A 20,507-nucleotide genomic window follows, 5' to 3' on the forward strand; every position below is an offset into this window, starting at 1 on the left:
TTCCCCTCCCCCTCACTCCCGATTCCCAGACTAGAGCGCGCCGGGAGCCCACCCCCTCTTTTGGGCGCGAGGCCCCGCCCCCCACCCCCTTTCCTTCGCCACAAAGTTTATTTGCAACAAAAGGGAGCGAGGAGCAGGCAGCCTAGAGGGAGGAAGCGGGAGCCGGAGCGGGAGCGCGAGGGGAGGCAGGCAGGCCGGCTGGCGGGCGGGCGCAGAGCCGAGGAACGGAGCGCTGGGATCCAGCCAGTACCGGGTCGCGCCGCGATGCTCCGGGTCGCACCGGGCGAGGCGGGGGCTAGGCCCGGGAGTCGACTCTGAGGCGGGAGGGGTCGCGCGGGATGGAGCCGATGCGGCCCGCGGGCGCAGAAACTTGAGCCGCAGCAGATAAACCTGTGCTCCGGTTCCTGCACCCTTTCCCCGCTAACCGCCTCGCACTGCGGCTGCGGGACCCAGGCCTTCGGACGCCGGCCGCTGCGCTCCTTTGGGGCGGGGGCGTAGGGGGGGTTGGCCGCGGCTCCCCGAGGCCAGCCCCCCCAGAGTGAGTGCCGCCACTATGGCGGACGGGGCGCCCCGGCCCCAGCTTTATCGCAGCGTCTCGTTCAAGCTGCTGGAGCGCTGGAGCGGCGGGCCAGGGCCGAGGGAGGTGGCAACGGACGCCTCCGGGCTGCGGCGCCGCGCCTCGTGCCGGCCGGTCTCGGACGTCGCGAGCCAGCCCTCCCGGCGCGTGTCCAAGCTGGCGTCTGGGCCCCCGGCCGCCCCCGCGCAGCCGCGCCCGCTCCGTAGCCTCTCGCCGTCGGTGCGCCAGCTCTCCAGGCGCTTCGACGCGCAGCATCTGGACGACAACGCCACTGGGGCCCGAGACGGGGGCGTTTCCCCTGGGGCCGCGGAAGAAGCGGCGGAGGGAGCCGCGCGCGGGGCCTGGCCCAGCGTCACCGAGATGCGCAAGCTCTTTGGTGGCCCCGGATCCAGGCGGCCCAGTGCCGACTCTGAGGCTTCGGGGACGCCCAGCCCCGACGGTGCCGCGTGGGAGCCCACGACCCGGGAACCCCGGCAGCCACCGACGCCACCTCCTCGGACGTGCTTCCCCCTGGCGGGCCTGCGTTCGGCGCGGCCGCTGCCGGGCCCAGGGACCGAGGGGAGGAGGCGGCGGCAGCAGCAGCAGCAGCAACAGGAGCGAGCGCAGCGTCCGGCGGATGGTTTACATTCTTGGCATAGCTTCTCCCAACCGCAGGCCTGGGCCCGGGCCTCCCGCTCCTCCTCCTCCTCCATCGTTTCCTCCTATCCTGTCAGCAGCAGTCGGACTGCCAGCTCCAGCGAGGAGGAAGAGGAGGGCCCGCCGCCGCCGCAGCCCGGGGCGCAGAGTCCGGCCTACCACGGCGGCCTCTCCTCAGGTAGTGACGAGGACCAAGACGGTGAGGGCGGCCACTGCTGGGGAGGGAGGCCGGGGCCCAGGCCTAGAAGCTCCCTCTTGGATAAGGACTGTAGGCCGGACAGTTATGGGTTAAATCTGGGCAGCATGGACTCGGCAAGGGGAGCCAGGAGCCCCGACCCCCCAACATCTCCAAGAGCCCCTAGGGAGGAAGGACCCCAGGAGTGGGGTACTGGCTCTCCTCCTTGTGGACCAGGTCCCCAAGAAGGACTTCGGCCCTTGTCAGACACTGTGGGGGGAACTTTCCGCGTGGCCAAGGTGAGCTTTCCCACGTACCTGGCCAGCCCAGCAGGCTCCCGTGGTAGCAGCCGTTATTCCAGCACAGAGACTCTCAAAGAAGAGGACCTGTGGGCTAGCCGGAGCTCTGGGAGCTGGGGCGTGTATCGCTCCCCTAGCTCTGGAGCTGGGGAAGGGCTTCTAAGGCCCCAGGCTCGAACCGGCACCAAGGGACCTGTGGGCACCATGAGAGCGTTGAGGGATGGAGGATTGGAGCTGGACAAGAGCCGGCAACGGAAGTCCTTGTCGAATCCAGATATTGCCTCAGAGACCCTGACACTACTCAGTTTCCTGCGTTCAGACCTTTCAGAGCTGAGGGTCCGAAAGCCTGGTGGGCGACATGAGGACCTTGGGAGCAGCCCTTTAGATGGCAGAGATTCGCCATCAGCAGGTGGCTCTGTGGGGCAACTTGAGCCCATGCCCTCCCCAGCCCCAGCATCATCTGGCACCCGCCCCACACTGAAGGACTTGACGGCCACCCTTCGAAGGGCAAAGTCATTTACCTGCTCTGAGAAGCCCGTGGCCCGCCGCCTACTCCGCACCAGTGCCCTGAAGCCCAGCTCATCTGAACTCCTGCTGGCAGGCCCAGGTGCCGAGGAGGATCCACTGCCCCTCGTCGTCCAGGATCAGTATGTTCAAGAGGCCCGTCAGGTTTTTGAGAAGATCCAGCGCATGGGTGCCCAGGAGGATGATGGAAGTGATGTCCTCCCTGGAAGTCCTGACTGGGCAGGAGACGTGATGCGAGGGCAGCGGTCCCAGGAAGAGCTCTCCGGCCCTGAGTCTAGTCTGACAGATGAGGGCATTGGGGCAGACCCTGAGCCTCTTGTTTCAGCATTTTGCAGCCTGGATACCGCAGGGGTGTGGCGACCCCTTTCCTCATCCTCAGCCCAGACCAACCACCATGGCCCTGGGGCTGAAGACAGTCTGGGAGGGTGGGCCCTGGTGTCCTCTGATACCCCTCCCACACCAGGTGCCCTCCGCAGGAGACGCAAAGCCCCGCCTTCAGGCCCTGGTGGGACTGAACTGAGCAATGGGGAGGCGGGTGAGGCCTACCGATCTCTGAGTGACCCAATTCCACAGCGCCACCGGGCTGCCACCTCTGAGGAGCCCTCTGGGTTCTCCGTGGATAGCAACCTCCTGGGCTCGCTGAGCCCCAAGGCAGGGCTTCCGGCAGCCCCAGCTGTGGACGAGGGCTTGACCAGCGGCCACAGTGACTGGTCTGTGGGCAGTGAAGAGAGCAAGGGATACCAAGAGGTTATTCAGAGCATTGTTCAGGGCCCTGGTGCCTTAGGGTGTGTGGTTGATGACAGGGTTGCTGGCAAAGCCCCCAAGAAGAAATCTCTGAGTGACCCCAGCCGCCGTGGGGAGCTGGCTGGGCCTGGATTCGAGGGCCCTGGAGGGGAGCCCATCAGAGAGGTCGAGCCCATGCTGCCTCCGTCCAGCAGTGAGCCCATCCTCACAGAGCGGCGGGCAGAACCAGAAGAGCCCAGTCCTGCCAGGGGCCGGGCACAGTCTGAGAGGGCCCTACCTGAGGCCCTGCCTGCTTCCTCCACTGTCCACCGTGACTTCCACCTTGACCCAAAACTGGCTGATGTTCTGTCCCCACGGCTCATCCGCCGTGGTTCCAAGAAACGCCCAGCTCGGAGCAGTCATCAGGAGCTACCGAGAGAGGAGGGCATTCAGGACCAGGCTGGCAGCCTGTCCCGGGCCCGACCCTCCTCCAAACACGTTCGTCATGCCAGTGTGCCCTCCACCTTCACGCCTATCATGGTGCCTGAGCCACCGACTTCCGTTGGCCCCCCTGTGGCCGTACCAGAGCCCATGGGCTTCCCTGCCCAAGCCCACCCCACGTTGCAGGCACCGTCTCTTGAGGACGTCACTAAGCAGTACGTGCTGACCCTCCACTCCAGTGAGGTCCCTGCCCCAGTGCCAGTGGATATGCCCTGCTTGACTCCGATTGCACCGCCCTCTGCCGAGGCCAAGCCCCCTGAGACAGTCCGGGCTCCAGATGAGCCTGCTCCAGCCAGCAAGTGCTGCAGCAAGCCACAAGTGGTGAGTCTTTGTGGGGGGCCTTTGGGGTGGGGACAAAGGAGGGCCAGGGACAGTGACTTATGCAGGAGTCTCTAGAGTGTGCTCACTGGGCAGGTGCCCAGGTCTGAGGGAGATTCTCTGGTTCTGGAAGTGCCCAGGCAGTTTTAAGAGTGTTACTGACACAAGGCTCCTGTCTTCTCAGGCTCCAGAGGCTTCAGGCTTCTGCTGGTACTAATGTCAGAGGTTCTTATCTGCTCTAGGGTATTCTGGGTGATAATTACAAAGGGTTCTAATCAGGTCCTTTAGATGTTTTTCAGGGACTGGTTTTAAAGATTCCTATCTGGTTCTTTGTTATCAATACATAAGGAGATGTGAGGGTGATGGAACTTTCTCAAAAACCTTGCTGCCTTATTGGCCAAACCCCTTGTAGGATGTTTGGCTCAGGGGCCCACAGTTGACACGGGTTTGCCATTACTCATGTGGCTTTCCCATGTCAGATCAAAATCTGGGTCTGAACCTGGGCCTGGGAGAATTGGAGAGGTACAAGGCATTGCTTTATGCAGTAGTGGAGAGGGCTCCATAAAGTACATTGGCAGCCCTGGCTATTCTATGTGACTCAATCTCCCCATCTGTAAAATCAGAGGGGTTGTGGACAAGGTGGTGCCTATATCTCCTTCCAGCTGTGCTGTACAGATTTGTGGGGAGTCCATGGGTTGGAATTGGGACACTCTTTGGGCCTGAAATCTGCTAAAGCCTCCTCCAGTTAGAATGGGTACCTCTGAGGGAGGGCAGGGTCAGGGAGGAGCTGCTGAAGTTCAGCAGAGAGGGGCCTTGAGAGAGGTTGGGAGTGGTTCTGGCCCCCACAGGCAGGGCTGCCTCTCTGGGTCAGGATGGGGGCGCTGGTCCCCCATCCTGCCGGCTTGCATCTTCTCCCCACCCCACCCCCTTCCTGGTGACTCTGAGATGCTTCCTCCTTCCCCTGTCAGACCCCAGGCCCCGGGGGACTCGCTCTCGGGGAGAGGCTCTCGGCCTCCCCTTCTTCCTTCTGGCTTCAGCTGTCCCTGGAGTTTGGGCTGTGGGTTCAGATGGGTTCTCGGCAGTGTGGTAACGTGGCATCCCAGCTGGAAGCTAGATTCGAGGCTCTGGATTTGGGGCTTAGAGTGGAGATGGCCTGGGGTTATTTCAGCCGTGGCCTGTGCTCCCACTGTGTTCCCTGCCAGAGTGAGGTGCCTGGAAACCCTAAACCCTGGACTACTTTGGTTACTGCCGGTTCTCAGTGCCCTCACGGCCCCTCTAAACTCTCTCTCTCTTTGTTTCTTTCTGCTGTCTCTAGTTCCCCGGTCCTGGCTCTGGTGTCTCTAACAGAGGCTGCAGAGTCAGTAGGCAGGGAGTGGGGAGAGGGGACATTTTGGACCTGTCCTTCTTTCTGAGAGCCTGGTAGGGCGGCTCAGGTGCCCCTAACTCCAGTGCCAGTTGTCTTTGGAATGTGGGGGTGGGGGAGGGTGACAGCAGGGGCAGCTCCTGCCAGGGACCCCATCCCCAGGTGCTTTTCCCTTATAATTATCTCCTCTGAGAGTGAGCAGGGGTGAACCAAGGGACTCAGGGAGACTGGGGGGAGGGGGACTGTTCCTAAGAAGAGGCGTTGAGACCCAGAGAGGTGGGAGTTTTTGCAGAATTGGCTCCTGGTCTACTCTCATCACATTGTCTCTGTGTCCCATGTGATCCTCAGGGATCATGTGGGACAGGGATCTCAGCCCTGCCACCCCAGCTGCCCCTAGGGGTTGTGAGAGGGGACATACCTGCCCATAACACAGGTTTCTCCCTGCCGTCAGTGGAGGCTCTCTCCAGCCTCCAAGCCTTTGCTCACTCCAGTCCCCCTATCCAGGCCCAGCTCGCTATCCCCTCTTACCCCTTAGGGGAGAGAACTGGTGAGTCTGTCATTGGAAGAACAGGGTTTGAGCCCTGGCTCCAGATCCTTGTGTGGCCTAGGATCAGTCACATCCCTGCTTTATGCCTCACCTTCCCCTTCTGTAAAATGGGGTTAATGGTCTCTGCCTGGCAGGCTTGTGTACTGTGAGTGGGTGGTGTGATCATGCCCTCCCTGGGGGCAGGAGAGGGAAAAAAACAGGGTCCACTGCCTCAGCTGCTTCTCAGGGAGCAGCCTTGGCCCCTCCTCCCTGCCACCTACTGATTTCTGAGCACAGGGCTGGGCATTCTGGGCCTCAGTATAACCTGGTGGACTTCAGTCAGCTCAGAAGAGATTCACCATCCCCTAATTCCCCACCCACTCATAAAGCCTGGAAGTTCTTCCTTCTGCTAGCCTGAATCCCTCCTGCTGTCTGTCCCTTTCTTTCTGGCTCCAGGAGGATGGGGAGCAGCTGTCCAGCCCTCCTTCTGGCCTTCACGGAGGAGACAGTGTTCCCTTGTTTCGGGCCCAGGGCTCCAGTCGCGCTCCCTGGCCTGTGGGTGAAGATGGTGTGGTGTGGGCTCCAGGATAAGAAGGGAAGAGTCTGTCACGCTTTGCTGATGACGCAGAAGCCAGTGTGAGCCCAGCTAGGGGGCTGACAGGAAAGGCCCCCGGGACAGAGGGGGTCCCTGACCCACCCCTGGGCTGCAGGAAGTCCCTCAAAGTCAGGTCTCTCCCACCCCAAAATCTGTATTTGCGCTCTGTATGGTGCTGCCTCTCTGTTGGGAGCAGGAAGCCTGGTTCCAGACCTGGCTTAGCCTCTGACTTGCCCTGAGATCTGGACAGAGTCATCTTGGGCCTCGGTTTTCCCATCTGTACAGTGGGTGGTCTTTGCCTGGTCACTGAAGCTCTGTAGCAGAGACTCAGCCTGCAGGGTGGTCAAGGGAAACAGGAGGAGTCGGGGTGTGGCCGGAAGGGAGAGAAAGGCAGCTCTGTGCATCAGCTGTAAGAACCTAGGAGCCCAGGGAATGAGGGATATCACTCATGGTCGCTTTCCATGAACGGATGTGCTAGGGGGAGGAGGCCCAGTTGTGGAGCCTCTCTGCCTTGCTCCCTCCCACAGCCGTTGTCATTTCCACTTAGACCCACGGTGGCCTGGATGATCAGCGACTCTTCATCCCAAGGCTTCCCATCCTGCCCTAAAGTACAGTCTCATGATCTAACCTTCTGCCCTCAGGTACCTGATACCCGTTTGACAGAAGTGACAACTCTAGTCCAGAAATAGGAAGTGACTTAAGTCTCAGAATCAGATGGATGGACTCAGAGAACTTTAGCATATTGAAATAGCAGTAAGAGTGGCTAACATTTATTAAGTGCTTACTATGTGCCAGACACTCTGAATGTTTCATTCTTCAAAAATGAAAGCTGTGGGCTTCCCTGGTGGCGCAGTGGTTGAGAGTCCGCCTGCCGATGCAGGGGACACGGGTTCGTGCCCCGGTCCGGGAAGATCCCACATGCTGCGGAGCGGCTAGGCCTGTGAGCCATGGCCGCTGAGCCTGCGCGTCCAGAGCCTGTGCTCTGCAACAGGAGAGGCCACAACAGTGAGAGGCCTGTGTACTGCAAAAAAAAAAAGAGAGCTGTGAGAATCTCACAAGGCTGAATTCTTAGAACTGCAGACTCAGATTCCCACTGAATCCTAGAATGTCATTGTCTTAGAGTCGAAGAGGTCCGAAGGGTCCCTGTTTCTTGGTGGAATTGGCCTACCATATGAGTAATGGGGCAGGGTCAGGGGGCATTGGGGGCATCACCTGCACACCCCTGTCTGAACACTTTCATGGTAGTTATTTAATTCACTGGAGCCCATGTTTGCGGTGGGAAGAACTTCAAGACTCAGAAAGGAGAATGCCGACTTTAAGGTCCCATAGTATGGCAGGGCACAGCGAGGTCCATGCACCACCCTGACCTTGCCCCCGCCCCCTGCCCGCAGCAGACATGGCTCCCATCCCCAGCTTGCCCAGCCAGCTCCCTGCCTTGCAGAGGAACGCCAGGCTGCAGCTCTTTGTCACCTTTCTTCACTCTGTCTCCTTGGCAGGGAACCCACAGGGGTGGGGATTCTCTCCTTTCCCTCCTTGGCTCTTTGCTATGATTTTTCCATGGAAACTGGTTCTGGGAGAGGAGGCGATTAGGACATTTGGAATTATGAGTGGTACCAAATATCTATAATTAAATGTCTTGTCACCCAGCAGGAGGAGGGTGGGAGGGGGAGGACAGGCACGGGGCTGTCCCTTTCCTCTGTTTATTCCCTGCCCCCACCCACTCCTTCCTAAGCGCCCTGGGCTACTGGGGGAGTGTGGCCCAGGAATGGGTTGTCCTCCCCTCATCACAGGGAAGAGTTGGGGGATGGACCAGAGTTGAGTCTGACATTTTCCAGCCCCACATTTCCAGGACCAGCTGGGTTTGGGAGGCTGCTGCTAATCCTGTCCCCAGGGGGCTCCCAGTGTAGGAACTTGCCCCTCCTGCTTCCTTCCCGCCCATCTGTGATCTTTCAGGCTACACATGCTGCCCAGCAGTGGGGTGGAGGCATCCCCAGGCTGCCTGGGGAGCCGAAACACTCAAGAGAATTCAGGATCTAGTAGCAGCCTGGAAGGGGCTGTAGGATGTTGAGGGAGTGGCCTGGGGGCTGGCAGGAGAGGCTTCCTGAAGGAGCCTCTGTCTGGAGCTTGGCTTTGAAAACTGGGAGAATTTGAACATCCAGAGAAGAGAGGGAGGGTTTCTAGGAGGAGGGCATAGCATGGGCAGAGGCTGGTAGGTGGGAAAGAATATGTTAAGTTGTGTGCCCTAAGAGTTTGTTTCAGAGACTTGGGTGAGCCTTGATAAGGCAATGCATTCGTCCATTTAGCAAATACTTACTGAACCCCTAGACACTCAGGCACTCTCCGAGACCCTGGGATACAACAGCAAGCGAAACAAAGGCCTGACCTCATGGAGCTTCCAGACTAGTGAGGAGACCTATCTGTAAATGGATACATTGTGCTACAGGGAGAGATGGGGGCTGGGGAACAAAAGAAACCAGGATAAGGGACTAGAGAATGACAGGGAGGGGTACTCTGTTAGATTAAGAGATATGAGAAAGTCTCTCTGAGGACGTGAGATTGGACCAGAGGCCTGGAGGGAGCAAGACAGGTGGCTACCCGTGAGGTGAAGAGAGGAACAGCAAGTGCAAAGGCCTTGAGGTAGAAGTCAAGAGGACTCTGTGGATGGAGTTAAGTAGGCGCTGAGGTCAGAATTAAGGGAGGGTGGAAGTGGGTTGGGGCCAGATGAGGTAGATTTTGTAGACCAATAGGAGGTCTTCCGTGTTTACTTGAGGTGAGTTGGGGCAGGCGCTGTTGCACGGTTACGAGTAGAGCAGTGACCTAATCTGACTTAGGCTTTCACAAGTCTGCTCGGGCTACTCTGTGGGGGTAGATTGCAGAGGCCGTGGGGGGGGGGCGGCGGGTGGATCAGGGAGGCTGATCAGGAGGCCACTGGAATAATCTGGACGAGAGGTGATGGTGGCTTGGGCTGGGGCAGAGGCAGTAGGGTGGTGGGTTTCTGCTGCAGCCCAGAGGGCTTTGTGAGGGCCTGGACTCCAGCGTTCAAGGTGAACAAAGAGCTCCTCCAGCTCCTATGCCTGGGCAGTGTGTGATGGGTCACTGAGAGTGAGGAGGGGAGATTGACAAAACCCCCAGGGTAGACTGGAGCTTTACGCTGCACTAGCTGCTCCCTGTAGACCTCTGTTGGTGTGACTCAAAGGCTAGGAGGATGGAGGTTCCCAGGGCCCCAGTGAGGCAAGTGACAGTGCCTTATCCCACTGGTGTCTCCTCCACAGCCACTATGACACCTGTCAGCTGCAGCTTGCACGTTACCTGAGACAGGGAGCTCACACCACCCAAAGGCAGCCCTGTCCCTCCCATCTGGTCCTCTAGCTAGGTGGGCATCCCGGTATACGGATGAAGCAGGCCCAGAGGACAGAGGCTTACCCAAGGCCCTATGTCTCAAGTATGGAATTTGGCTCAAGGTGTCCTGACTCCTAGGCCATACATTGTCCCTGCAGAGTTCCCATTGAGCAGAGTTGGCAGGGATGCTGGTAGTAGGGCGGGGGAAGGGGGAGCCTATGTTTCCCAGAAAGGCTCACAGCTCTGGCGTACTTATTGGGAAATGTGCCCAGGCAGCCTGGCGCCTTGCTGGCAGGCCCTGAAATGGGGGCCCTGGGTCCCTTGGGAAGCAGGAGCTTATTAGAGACATGCCCCCCCCCATGGGAGTTGATACTTCATGCAACTCCCCCGCCATTACCCACCCCCAGGCCTCTGAGGCATTCCAGGGGTGGACAGAGGCAGAGGAAGACTGCCAGGCTGCCACGCTCTGAGCTGTAAGTGGGCCCCAGCCCATGGCATGCAGGGGCCTAGGGCCCCAGCCAGGATATCTGAGCCCCGCTCCAGTAGCTATGGGGCTCACAAGGGATGACTTGGTATGACACATGGAGGTCTGCACTAGGGGTCAGGAGATGTCGGTTCCAGCCTTAGCCTCACCATTTTCCTGCTGTGTGGCCTTAAGTAAGACCCTTCCCCTCTCAGAGCCATGGATTCCTCCATGTTCTTGGGCACCAGGAAAAACCTCCTCTCCTGCTAGGAGAGGCAACAGCTGTCCTTAGTAGGATCCCAACTTGTAGACTGAAGTGCCGGTGTGGGGCTCACAGCCCCCTTAGGCCACTGAGGAGACTGAGGCTCAGAGTGGGGCCGGGACTCACCCAGGCCTGGCCCCCAGGGCCCTTTTCCCTACGACCAGCTGCTGCTCTGCACCCCTCCACACACATAGAGGGGGGCCTCTCCCCGCACTTGTGAGCTGTGGGGCTCACTCTGGAGCCTGTGCACAGAAGTGTTGATGCTGCCGCTGCTGGGATGTTAACACTTCCTCTGGGGCTTGGGGAAGTCACAGGGCTCTGAGACACTCCCTGGGCAGGGAGAGAGGGAGAGGGGAGTCTCCAGAGGTACCTGAGGTGGGAGGCACACAAGCTAATACCAGGGTCTAGGCTGGCAGATAGGTGGTGTATTAGTTTCCTATTGCTGCTGTAGCAAATTGTAATGCTTAGTGACTTAATACAAATGTCACCTTACAGTGCTGGAGGTCAGAAAAAATGGGTTTCACTGGGATAAAATTAAGGTGTTAGCAGGGCTGCGTTCCTTCTGGAGGTTTTAGGGGAAAACCCGTTTCCTTGCCTTTTCCAGGTCTGGTGGCTGCCGGCACTTCTTGGCCCCTGGCCCCTTCCTCCATTCTCAAAGCCGGCAGTATAGCATCTTCAGATCTCTCTCTCACTCTAAACCAAACCTCCTGCCTCCCTTTTATAAGGACCCTTGTGATTACTCTAGGCCCACTTGAATCATCCAGGATAATCTTCCCATCTCAAAATCTTTACTCACATCTGCAAAGTCCTTTTTGCCACGTAGGATAACATATTCACAGGTGTATTAGGATGTGGACGTCTTTGGGGGCCATTATTCTGCCTGTGACAGGTGAGCAGAGGCGTCGGGCTGTCGGCTCCTGGAAGCCAGAGCCCAGGGTAGATGCTGGCACAGGGTAGAGCTGGTGGACGCAGGCCCACTGCTTTTATCCTGCATTCATTTCTTTCCCTGATCATTTGTCATTTTTTCATTCATTCAGCAATTGTTGAGCCCCTTGATGGGCAGTAAGGACACACAGGGAAAGCTTGGACATCATCCCTGCTTGTCAGGAGTTCTCAGCAAGGGTCTTAGCCCTCTGATGTGGGTGAGGTCCAGAGGGTGGCCGAGCCCTGCTCTGGTGGGAGAGGAACAGAAGAGCCAATGGGTCCCCTGTGGATGGGCTTGGCTTCTAGGGTGGCTGGCTAAAAATTGGGATAAAGCAGCTCCCAAGAAGAGCAGTTGGCAGGAGAGTTTAGAGCCAGGGCAAAGAGAAAAGAGGGGGATCTAGGATGGGGGTGGGAATCACATCTCTGCTGGGCTGGCCTGGGCTGACTCGGGGCAGATGGCGAGGAACTCCCTATTCCCATGTGCTGGGAGCTCCATGTTGGGGATCGGCGACCCTAGTGCTGGGTTGGACCAGAGGGCCTGTCAGGTCCCTTCACGCCCTGAGGGGCCGAGGTGCTGCCCAGGAAGTGGCACCTGAAGGATGGCGCGTGAAGGGTAAGGAGCATGGTCCGCGTCCCTTCTCTTCTCAGGCTGGCTTTGAGACCCAGGGCAACCATTTACGGACCCCTCTGAATCCATAAAATGGGTGCATTACCCCTTTACTCCACCAAGGATTACTATCAAGATTAAATGAAATAATGCCAAGAGGGTTTCCTCAAAAAATGTTAGTTCCTCCCCCATGACTAAGATGCTAAGATGTGGGCTCCCCTGGTGGCGCAGTGGTTGGGGGTGCGCCTGCTGATGCAGGGGACGCGGGTTCGTGCCCTGGTCCGGGAGGATCCCACGTGCCTGGGAGCGGCTGGGCCCCGTGAACCATGGCCGCTGAGCCTGCGCGTCCGGAGCCTGTGCTCCGCAACGGGAGAGGCCACAACAGTGAGAGGCCCGCGTACCGCCAAAAAAAAAAAAAAAAAAAGATGCTAAGATGTTAGGATTCTAAGATTCTAAGAGAAATTGATTCCAGTTGCTCAGATTCTCGTTATCTCTTTCCAGCCATGAAGCAGGACAAAGCTCTGGACAGGAGGGTTGGTGGGGTCCTGGCTACATCTGTAGGGTTAGTGACCCAGCAGCCTGGGCCTTTGGAGGTGGGTGGAGGGAGAGGGACTGGGCAGTGAAGTGGAGCCAAATGCCCACTGACCTTGTTCCTCTCTCCAGCTCCCCCTCCCATTTTGTTACCACCAGCCCCATCCTGCGAGCAGAGCAGAGTCAAAGCCCCAGACCCACTGGAACCAGCCTGTGAAGTGGGTCTCAGTCCCCTCTGCTTACCATTCTGGGCTGAGAGCCCCTCTAAGGCAGGGAGTCTGCGGTCTGTTTGCCCTGGGCTTTGGGGTCAGACTGATAAGGGTTGACCTCTCTGACCTGACTAACTCACAGCTGGGTGGTATCTGACAAGTCATTGCATCTCAGCTCTGAGCCTCAGTTTCCTGCTCTGCAAAGTGAGGATGATATGGAGTTACCGTGAGGGCCGAAGAGAATACTTACGGAACCCTCAGCCCATGACCCCAGGTCTGGAAGCTCTCAGAATTGTGGCCACTTTAAAGTGTGCGCTTTTGAGATTACCAGTTCAGATGTAGAATCTCGTGGCTTCAAGATGAAGGAGTCTGAGTTTTTTTCCAGAAGGCTTCCTCTTAACTTGATTTTGTTCGTTCACTTGAGATTATTACTTCTTGGTTCTGAGATTCTGGGGCTGGGGAGAGGCGGGGCAGGTCCTGGGCCAATGGGAGGGCAGTTGGGGGACTGTGATGGTGGGGGCCAGGCGGAGGGAGCAAGCACCAGGTTGGTGTCTGTTTCCTGTTTATTGGTTCCCAGGGGGTGAGCAGGCTCTGCTCCCGAGCAGCATGGAGCAGAGGGAGGGAGGACTGGGGTCCTGGCTGCCAGCCAGCCCCATAGCCTGGCCTCCTGGGACTGCTGAGACCCCTCCCCCAAGCCCCCTTGGACAAACATCCAGTCCTTTCCCAGGACAGGGCATTGGAGGTCAAGGAGCAGATGTGAAGGGAAGGGGCAGAAGGATGGGAAGGGACCCCCCCTCCCCCCAAAAAAATCCTACTGGCTCCATCTTTCTTGGCTGCCTGTGTCACTGAAGTCTTGCTCCTGGTTCCTCACTGCCCACCTCTGTCTCTCCTTGTCTCCCTGGGGTGGGTCCTGGTGGTGAGACGTCCAACTTCTTGGCAGGCCAGGAGGCAGGAGAAGGAAGAAGAGGGGCAGGGCCTTGAATGCCGGGATGGTCCACCCGAAAAGACCCTTAGAAACCAGTGTGTCTTCTAACCACCCCTCACCCCTTCATTATTCAGAGGGGAAATGAAGGCCCAGGGAGGGAAGAGGTCTAGCCCGAGGCCGCGCAGTAGTGGACCAGGCCCAGCAATCTGCCCGTGCACCTCAGAGCCGGTTTAAGGGGCCACTGGGAGTTCTTGAGAGGGGAGGGGACATGGGTCACTCGGCATTTTAGAGAATTGGGCTGAGCCAGCCAGGAAAGAGAAGCCTCGATGTATGTCTGGGGCCAAGAGGACAGGAGGTCTCTTGTTGGACCAGACAACACAGGGAGGGGCTGTGTGTACAGGAGCCAGGTTAAACTGGCTCAAGTCCTAGTTAAACTGCCGAGGCTTTGTGCTGTGGGGAGCCGTGGAAGATAAAGAGCTGAGGAGGAACAGTGCGCGGTGGGCACATGAAAAAGCATTCTCTGGTCAGGGGGGATGATTGGACTGGAGGGAGCAGGGAGAGAAGAAGCCTGAGCTTAGGGGAGCCACGTGATGGAGGGATGGAGGGAAAAGAACTTCCTAGGGAGATAATTTGTAGGTAAAATTTAGGCTCAGAGGCCCTATTCAAAACGGGGGTAGGGGGAGTAGGGCTGACCTCTCTTATTGGAGTTAGAGAATGAGGCAGTGGACAAGATGCAGGGTCATCTGAGTCATCCCCCTGCCTCCGGGCAGAACTTTCCTCTGCATTTCTGGAAGGATGAGGGACCTCTCAGCCAGCTCAGGACCCTGCCTCTGTGCCCCATATGCTTTTTGTCTAACTTCCATTTCCTTCTGCTCCAGCGGAAGTGCCCTGCTTCTCAGTGGGGTCAAGGGTCACCAGAGAACAGCAGAGCTCCAGGCTGCACCCCCAATCCAGCCCTTCTGGGACCAGCCTGGGTAGGGAGCATGTGGGAGAGAGAAGGAGCAGGCCCATGCTGCCTGGCTGGCTATGACCCAAGGCACGGCACTTGGCCTCAGTTTCCACATCTGTACAGTGGGAGTCCCAGATGTGGCAGAGCCCAGGAGAGCTCTGGATTCTGCAGGTTCTCAGGAATTGGGGGAAGAGTGGTAGGTGGACAGGCAGGCAGCCTTGCTAGCAGTGCTCAGAGTAGTTTGTAATTGAACACAAAGTATCCTCATAATATTTGTACCAGAGACCCCAAGACAAGTGCTGTTGTGTGGCCCTGCAATCTTGGAGGCCTTCCTGGAGGAGAGTAGGGCAGAGGCTGTAGGGAGAGGAGTGATTCAGATTTGGGGCCTGCTCCTGAGCTTTGGTTTTCTCGTCAGAGGCCTAAGTATCCTTCTAGCTTCTTGCTGCTTCTGGGCCCTCCTCTCCCCTCCTGCCTGGACCAGAGCTTCCAGGCTTCTCCCCAAGGCCAGCGGGGGCGTTGCCTGGGGCGGGTGAGGAATTTCCGAGGGAACAGCTAAATTCAGCCCCGGCTAAAAATAGTCCTGGGCCTGGCCTGGCCCAGCGGTTGGAAGAGGAGGAGGGCAGGAGGGCAGGGTGAGCTGTTCCTCTGCCTGCCCCACCTCGTCACCTGGACCCTGGGCCTGGGCTGGGAGGGCCTCCTCCCTCCTCCACCTCTTTCCTCTACTCATAGCAGACCTTTCCATCACTGGGGGCGCCTTGCTTTCTTTTCTCCTCCTTCCTCTGTTGTTCACCCTGTCCTCCTCCCTGTCTTGCTCCTTCTGTCTCTTGTCTCCTCTGACCCCCTGTATCTTTCGGCCTCCTACAGAGGCAGACGGAGGCCCCTGGCCAGAACCAGGCCTCAGGAAGAGGGCCCTGTATAGGGCGGTGTCTCCTCAGCATCCTCGCCTGAGTGTCAGGACCCCTCCGCTACGCAGGACTCAACAGCTATTTCAGCTCCTCTCTGCTTGTGGAGGTGGACAGATCTCAAGAAGTCTGGGCTGTGGAGATGTGGGTGTGTCCTGCAGCTAACCCTGTGACCCAGTGCTTGGTTCTGGTCAGGTGACGTCACCTGTGCCAAGCCCTCTTGTTCCTGGCACACGGGCAGTGGCCCTGGGGAGTTCCCAGGCTACTCTGAGCTCTTCCCACCACCCGTGCCCAGCCCTTTGCGGGCAATTGCGGATTGCCCTGGGCAATCACAGGCCCGAGCAACCAGGCAGATGAGCAAAGGGTACTTTCCAAGCCAGTAGCAATTGAGGGTGGGGGTGGGACCTAGACACTGAGGCCCAGAGAGGGTGAGGTGCCAAGCTCAGACAACTGAGCTCAGGAGTGAGGTGGTATTGGAACCGAGGCCGGCCTCCCTCCAGGGTTGCAGGAGAGAACCTTGTCTAATGCAGAGAGAACAGGGAGGGAGCTGATGGAAAGTCCACAGCACCTGCGTGACTATAGTGCAGCGGGTGGAGAGTCACCAGTCACGGTAGCAAAGCTTGTAAAGCCCTTCCTGTGTGCCTGGCATTAGTCTGAGCCCTATGCACATGTTCACTCATTTAATCCTCGCAACCAGCCTTGGGGAGGGACTGTTTCCCTGTTTCACAGATGAGGAACCCGAGGCACAGCATGGTGAAGTAGTTTGCACAGGTTAGGAAAGGTAACCAAGAGTTGGAATCCAAGTCCAGACGGTCTGATTCCAGAATCCATGAATGTTACTCAGGCTCCTGGATTTCAGGACTGCCGGGGTGAGGGGTGGTGCCATCACCAAGGTGGGCACGTAGGAGGAGAGAGTGGACATGGGGAGCCCGCAGGATTCACAGTCCACAGTCCTAGTCCCTGGAACTAGCACATAGTAGTTGCTCAGTAAATATTAGTTGAGTGGCTCAGTTGAATAGGAGGTGCCCTTGGGGAGTGAGAGTAGGTGATGAGCAGACAGAGGGAATGTTTCCTCCCGTTGTGGACCCAGGGACCTTTCTCTTGGTGCTGGAGAGCTGCTGAGGTAGGTGCTGGGCTCTCGGCCGGTGGAGAAAGCTCTGGCCCAGGAGGTTGGAAGGGTGCTGAGCTGAGCCACAGGCAGGAAAAGGAGGGTTGGGGGCGGGGGTGCAGGCCAGGCAGTGCTGGCGCAGTCCCGCCTGCAGTATCTGGAAAGCAGATCTCTTGGGCCATGGCCGGCGTGACTCAAATGGAGACAAAAAATCCTTCCATATTTGGACAAAGAGCCCAGAGAGGCCCGGACCCACAGCCAGCCCAGACTGCCTCCCCCATCCCCGGCCTCCTGCCCTGTCTCCTTCTGGGCCCCTAGCCCTGAGCCCTGTTGCACGAGCTTAATTCTTGGTCATCAGGCAGCACTGTGGCCCCCTCCCCTCAGTCATCAGGTCACCTTCTGTGTGGCCAGACCTGGGCCGTGGGCGCTGAGGAAGAAACAGCCAGTGTTGGTCTCTGAGCTCCAGCTGGAGATGCACAGGAGCCCTGGCAGAGCCTGCAGACTCCCATACACCCCAACAAGAGCAATGCCTGAGGTCCACAACAGGTAGGCGTGCGCACACACGCGCGCGCACACACACACACGCACACACTACCCAGCAGACTTCTATACTGACAAAGACATCTGGGCAGATAATCAAAAGTGAGGACCTAGCCTGAGAACCCCCTCATACCTGGCCTGGAGCAAGGTTTAATGACAGTGAAGTGGTAGTAGATATGGGCGGCCAGATGTCAACAGGTGATATAAGTGGCGTTATCCATCTGGGGAGATGTGAACAGAGCAGTTCCCTGCTGCTGAAACCCCTGCGTGTCCAACATGGGGCTGGGCTGGGCAGCGGACACCAGAACCAGGTGACGGGGGAGAGGGCCTCAGCCTGCTTTCTGCCTGGAGCAGGACCTCACTGCCAGGGGGAAGCCTGGCAATTTGTCTGAGGGCCGGGGTGCTCATTGTCGCTGGTGGAATAACTGAGCTGACTGCACAGCTGCCTCTAGCTTTTATAGTTAGCCCTGGGTAATTAACTCTGGGATCAGCCTGGTAATGCATTTGGAGAGCTCAGGGTAACCTATAAAATTCAATTCCACTGCCATCCGCTAGTGCCTGTACGTGCAGGGTGAGCACATGGGCTATAGGAGAAACAGGAAGGGGTTCCTGCCCTAGGAAGCCCCATCTGAGAACTGAGAATCAGAAGGAGGGTGAGGGAGGCTAATGTGGGGCAGTGGCTAGAGCCTTGGAGAACGAGCAAGGCCCTGGCAGACAGAAATGGGGCCAAGGGCCTTCAGGCAGAAAGAACCAGGAAGGCAGAGGCCTATGACGGAAAAGCTCTGGTGCGTCTAGGTTACCATGAAATCTCCCTGGTTCTGAAGAAGTTGGGTGGTTCCTGGGGAGTCTGGAAGGCCAGCACTGAAAGTCTGGATTTGATCCCAGGGCAGTAATTTCCAAGCTTTTAAAAATAGTAGAACCCTTTCTTGTAGAGGAATCTTGACATTGAGCTATAAACTAGGTCAACTTGGAACCTCGTTGATTTAAGTGAAGGTGGGGGAGCGTGTCTGCCCCCTTGACCACATCTCCCCACCATGTACTTCCATGAAGCCACCTGAGACTCAGGCAGAGAATTTCTGTTTGGGGCAGAGGGGCTCTGGTGGAGGATTTAGAGCTGGATAAGCCTCTCCCTTCAGTTTCTCTGCAGGCTCAGAAGTTCAGCCAAAAAAGAAAAAAAAAGTTCAGCCCAGCCAGCCTCCCTGGGCAGGGACAGACTCTGTTGGGGACCAGGTCTCCAGAGGGAGCCAGGCTGATGGAGCACCCTACCTTGGGGCTCCTATGAGCAAGCAGTGTCCCCACCAGGGGCCTCCAGCGCTGGGCTGGGCCCCATGTGACTAGGAGGATGACCTGTCAGAATGGTGGGAAGACCCTGATTGCCAAGTGCTGCTGCCTGGGCAAGTGCAGGCCCTTTGTGGAAGGTAGGAGCTAGTAGCCAGGCATGCTCCCAGAGGGCATGCTGTCCGGCGCAGCTCACTCAGTCACCTGGAGACAGGTGGAGGCAAATTCTCTAGAGGTCCAGGAGACCCACTGGCTCCTCTGGGGTGAGGCAATTTAGGTTAGAATCAGGAAGACTTGCCCAGAATTGAGAGTGAGTAAAAGGAAGTGTGAACAGGTGTTGGCAGGAGAAAGCCTGAGCTCTGAGCCTGGTAAGTCCAAGGCCTCAGGAACCAGGCTTTGCCCACCTTGGGCACTAGCCTAACCTGGCCCACCACGCAGCCTACGCTCCCACTTCTTTGGCCACCAAAAACATGGGATATATGTATATGTATAGCTGTTTCACTTTGTTATAAAGCAGAAACTAACACACCATTTGTAAAGCGATTATACTCCAATAAAGATGTTAAAAAAAGTGGGATGAGTAGGAAGTTGCCGAGCATAAAGATAGTGGAGGGTGCACCTGGCAGAGACCAGCAACGTGCCAAAGCCTAGGGTGTAAGAGAGTGTGATGGGGGCTTCCTTGAGGCCACAACAGCGAGAGGCCCGCATACTGCAAAAAAAAAAAAAAAAAAAAGTGTGTGATGGGTTGGAGGAACTACTGTGGCCAGAGCACGATGCAGCCAGAGTATGATACAGGTGGGGAAATTTGATACTGGTGGGTCAGCAAGGGCCAGGTCACCCAGGGTGTCGGGGTCAGCCTGAGTGCTTGCACTTGATCCTGTATCCAGCTGTGTCGGTGTAATGATTAGAACAGATTGGACCCAGGTGGCTGAGGTTCAAATCCTGCTCTTCCTCTTAGCTGTGTGACCATGAGCAAGTACTTAGTCCTTCTGTGGCTCAGTTTATGCACCTGTAAAATGGGGATAATTGTGATGGCACCTATTATAGGGTTTTGGTGAGAATCAAACATGATAATGCCTCTGGTAGCTGGGCTGGACCACTGACCAGTGGGGATCAGTGGGAAATCATACAGCAAGTTGGAAGTAGAAGGGAGGGTGGTGGCCTGGCCTGGCTGAGGTGGGGTCCCAGGGGTGGAGAGAGTGGATGGAATTACCAAGAATAGTCTAGATAGTCATCTTTGTGGGAGGAGGGATAAGCTGAGTTTCCCAGGGGAGGCTCAAAATTCTCCCCGCCCCACCAGGCAACTGCCCTAGGAACAGAGCTAAGGGGATACACAGATATGGGGTGGGATTCTGTGGGCTTGGGGCTCTGCTGGATTCTCACTGGCAGAAATCCTCACCCTGCTGTAAAGCTGCCTGTTGCCCACCTCACTTTACAGACGGTATCTGTGGCCCAGAGAGGAGCAGGATTGCCAGGGTTGCCCAGTGAGTTCTAGCCTCTGGGCCTTCAAGGCTGGGGACTCATGTCCACACTCTGGTTGAGTCAAAGCCCAGCCCTGAGGTCGCTCAACCTAAGGAGTGGGTGGGTGGGGAGGTGGCCTGTGAAGGAGGACTTTAGCAATTCTCTGCAGAAAGGGCTGGAGTGCCGAGCCCTTCTATGACTGCAGGGTGGGCAGGGAGAGCGTCTTGGAGGAGCTCACAGATGGGACTGGAATTGTCCAAGAGGAGACCAGTTAGAATGGAGAGAGAAAGCAGAAACAAAGTCTTTAAACTCAGTGTTCCAGAGCAGCCCCCATTCTTCCATTCGGTCTTCATTCACCCAGAGCCCCTCAGGACTCGGTCCTGTATATAGGCAGGAACACAGGGCAGTGTGCAGACACATAAACAGACAGGGATCCCAGGGGTGATCAGGGCTGGGACAGAGATGCGCGGTGGCCAGGGGAGCCCAGAGGGTTCCTACCCAGGAGGGGGCATAAAGAAGGGATGGTTCATGAGGAAGAGGCTGCAGCAAAGCCTTTGATGGGAGAGAAGGAGGATGAGGGCTGCAAAGGCTGTTCACAGCTGAGATGTGAGCCTGGAGCAAGCTTAAAGGCCAGACTGTGAGGTGAAGTTTTTTAAAAATTCAGTCTATATATATAAAATTTTGAATAGATAATTTATTCACATGGTTAGGAAAAATTAGAACGGGTAAACAGTCTCCTTCCCGCCAGTAGCCACCCTGGCGTACCTCGGG

General features: G+C 57.4%; 1 protein-coding gene across 3 annotated transcripts in view; it reads left to right on the forward strand.

Moving 5' to 3' along the window:
• The first annotated feature begins 232 nt into the window (after window positions 1-232).
• The window catches only part of ARHGEF17 (Rho guanine nucleotide exchange factor 17), a 57,827-nt gene continuing 37,552 nt past the window's right edge, over window positions 233-20,507 (forward strand). For all 3 annotated transcript variants that reach the window (XR_016393833.1, XM_022593760.3, XM_089915296.1), the window contains exon 1: window positions 233-3,757. Coding sequence is in view for 2 of the 3 variants with exons in the window: in XM_022593760.3 (XP_022449468.2) it covers window positions 554-3,757 (3,204 nt within the window). In the remaining variant the exon portion in view is untranslated. The remainder of the gene's footprint in view (window positions 3,758-20,507) is intronic.

This window comes from Delphinapterus leucas, chromosome 7 (genome assembly GCF_059928025.1).
Source record: "Delphinapterus leucas isolate spDelLeu-1000000601 "Yukka" chromosome 7, BTC_Dleu_Yukka2, whole genome shotgun sequence".
Classification (NCBI taxonomy): Eukaryota; Metazoa; Chordata; class Mammalia; order Artiodactyla; family Monodontidae; genus Delphinapterus; species Delphinapterus leucas.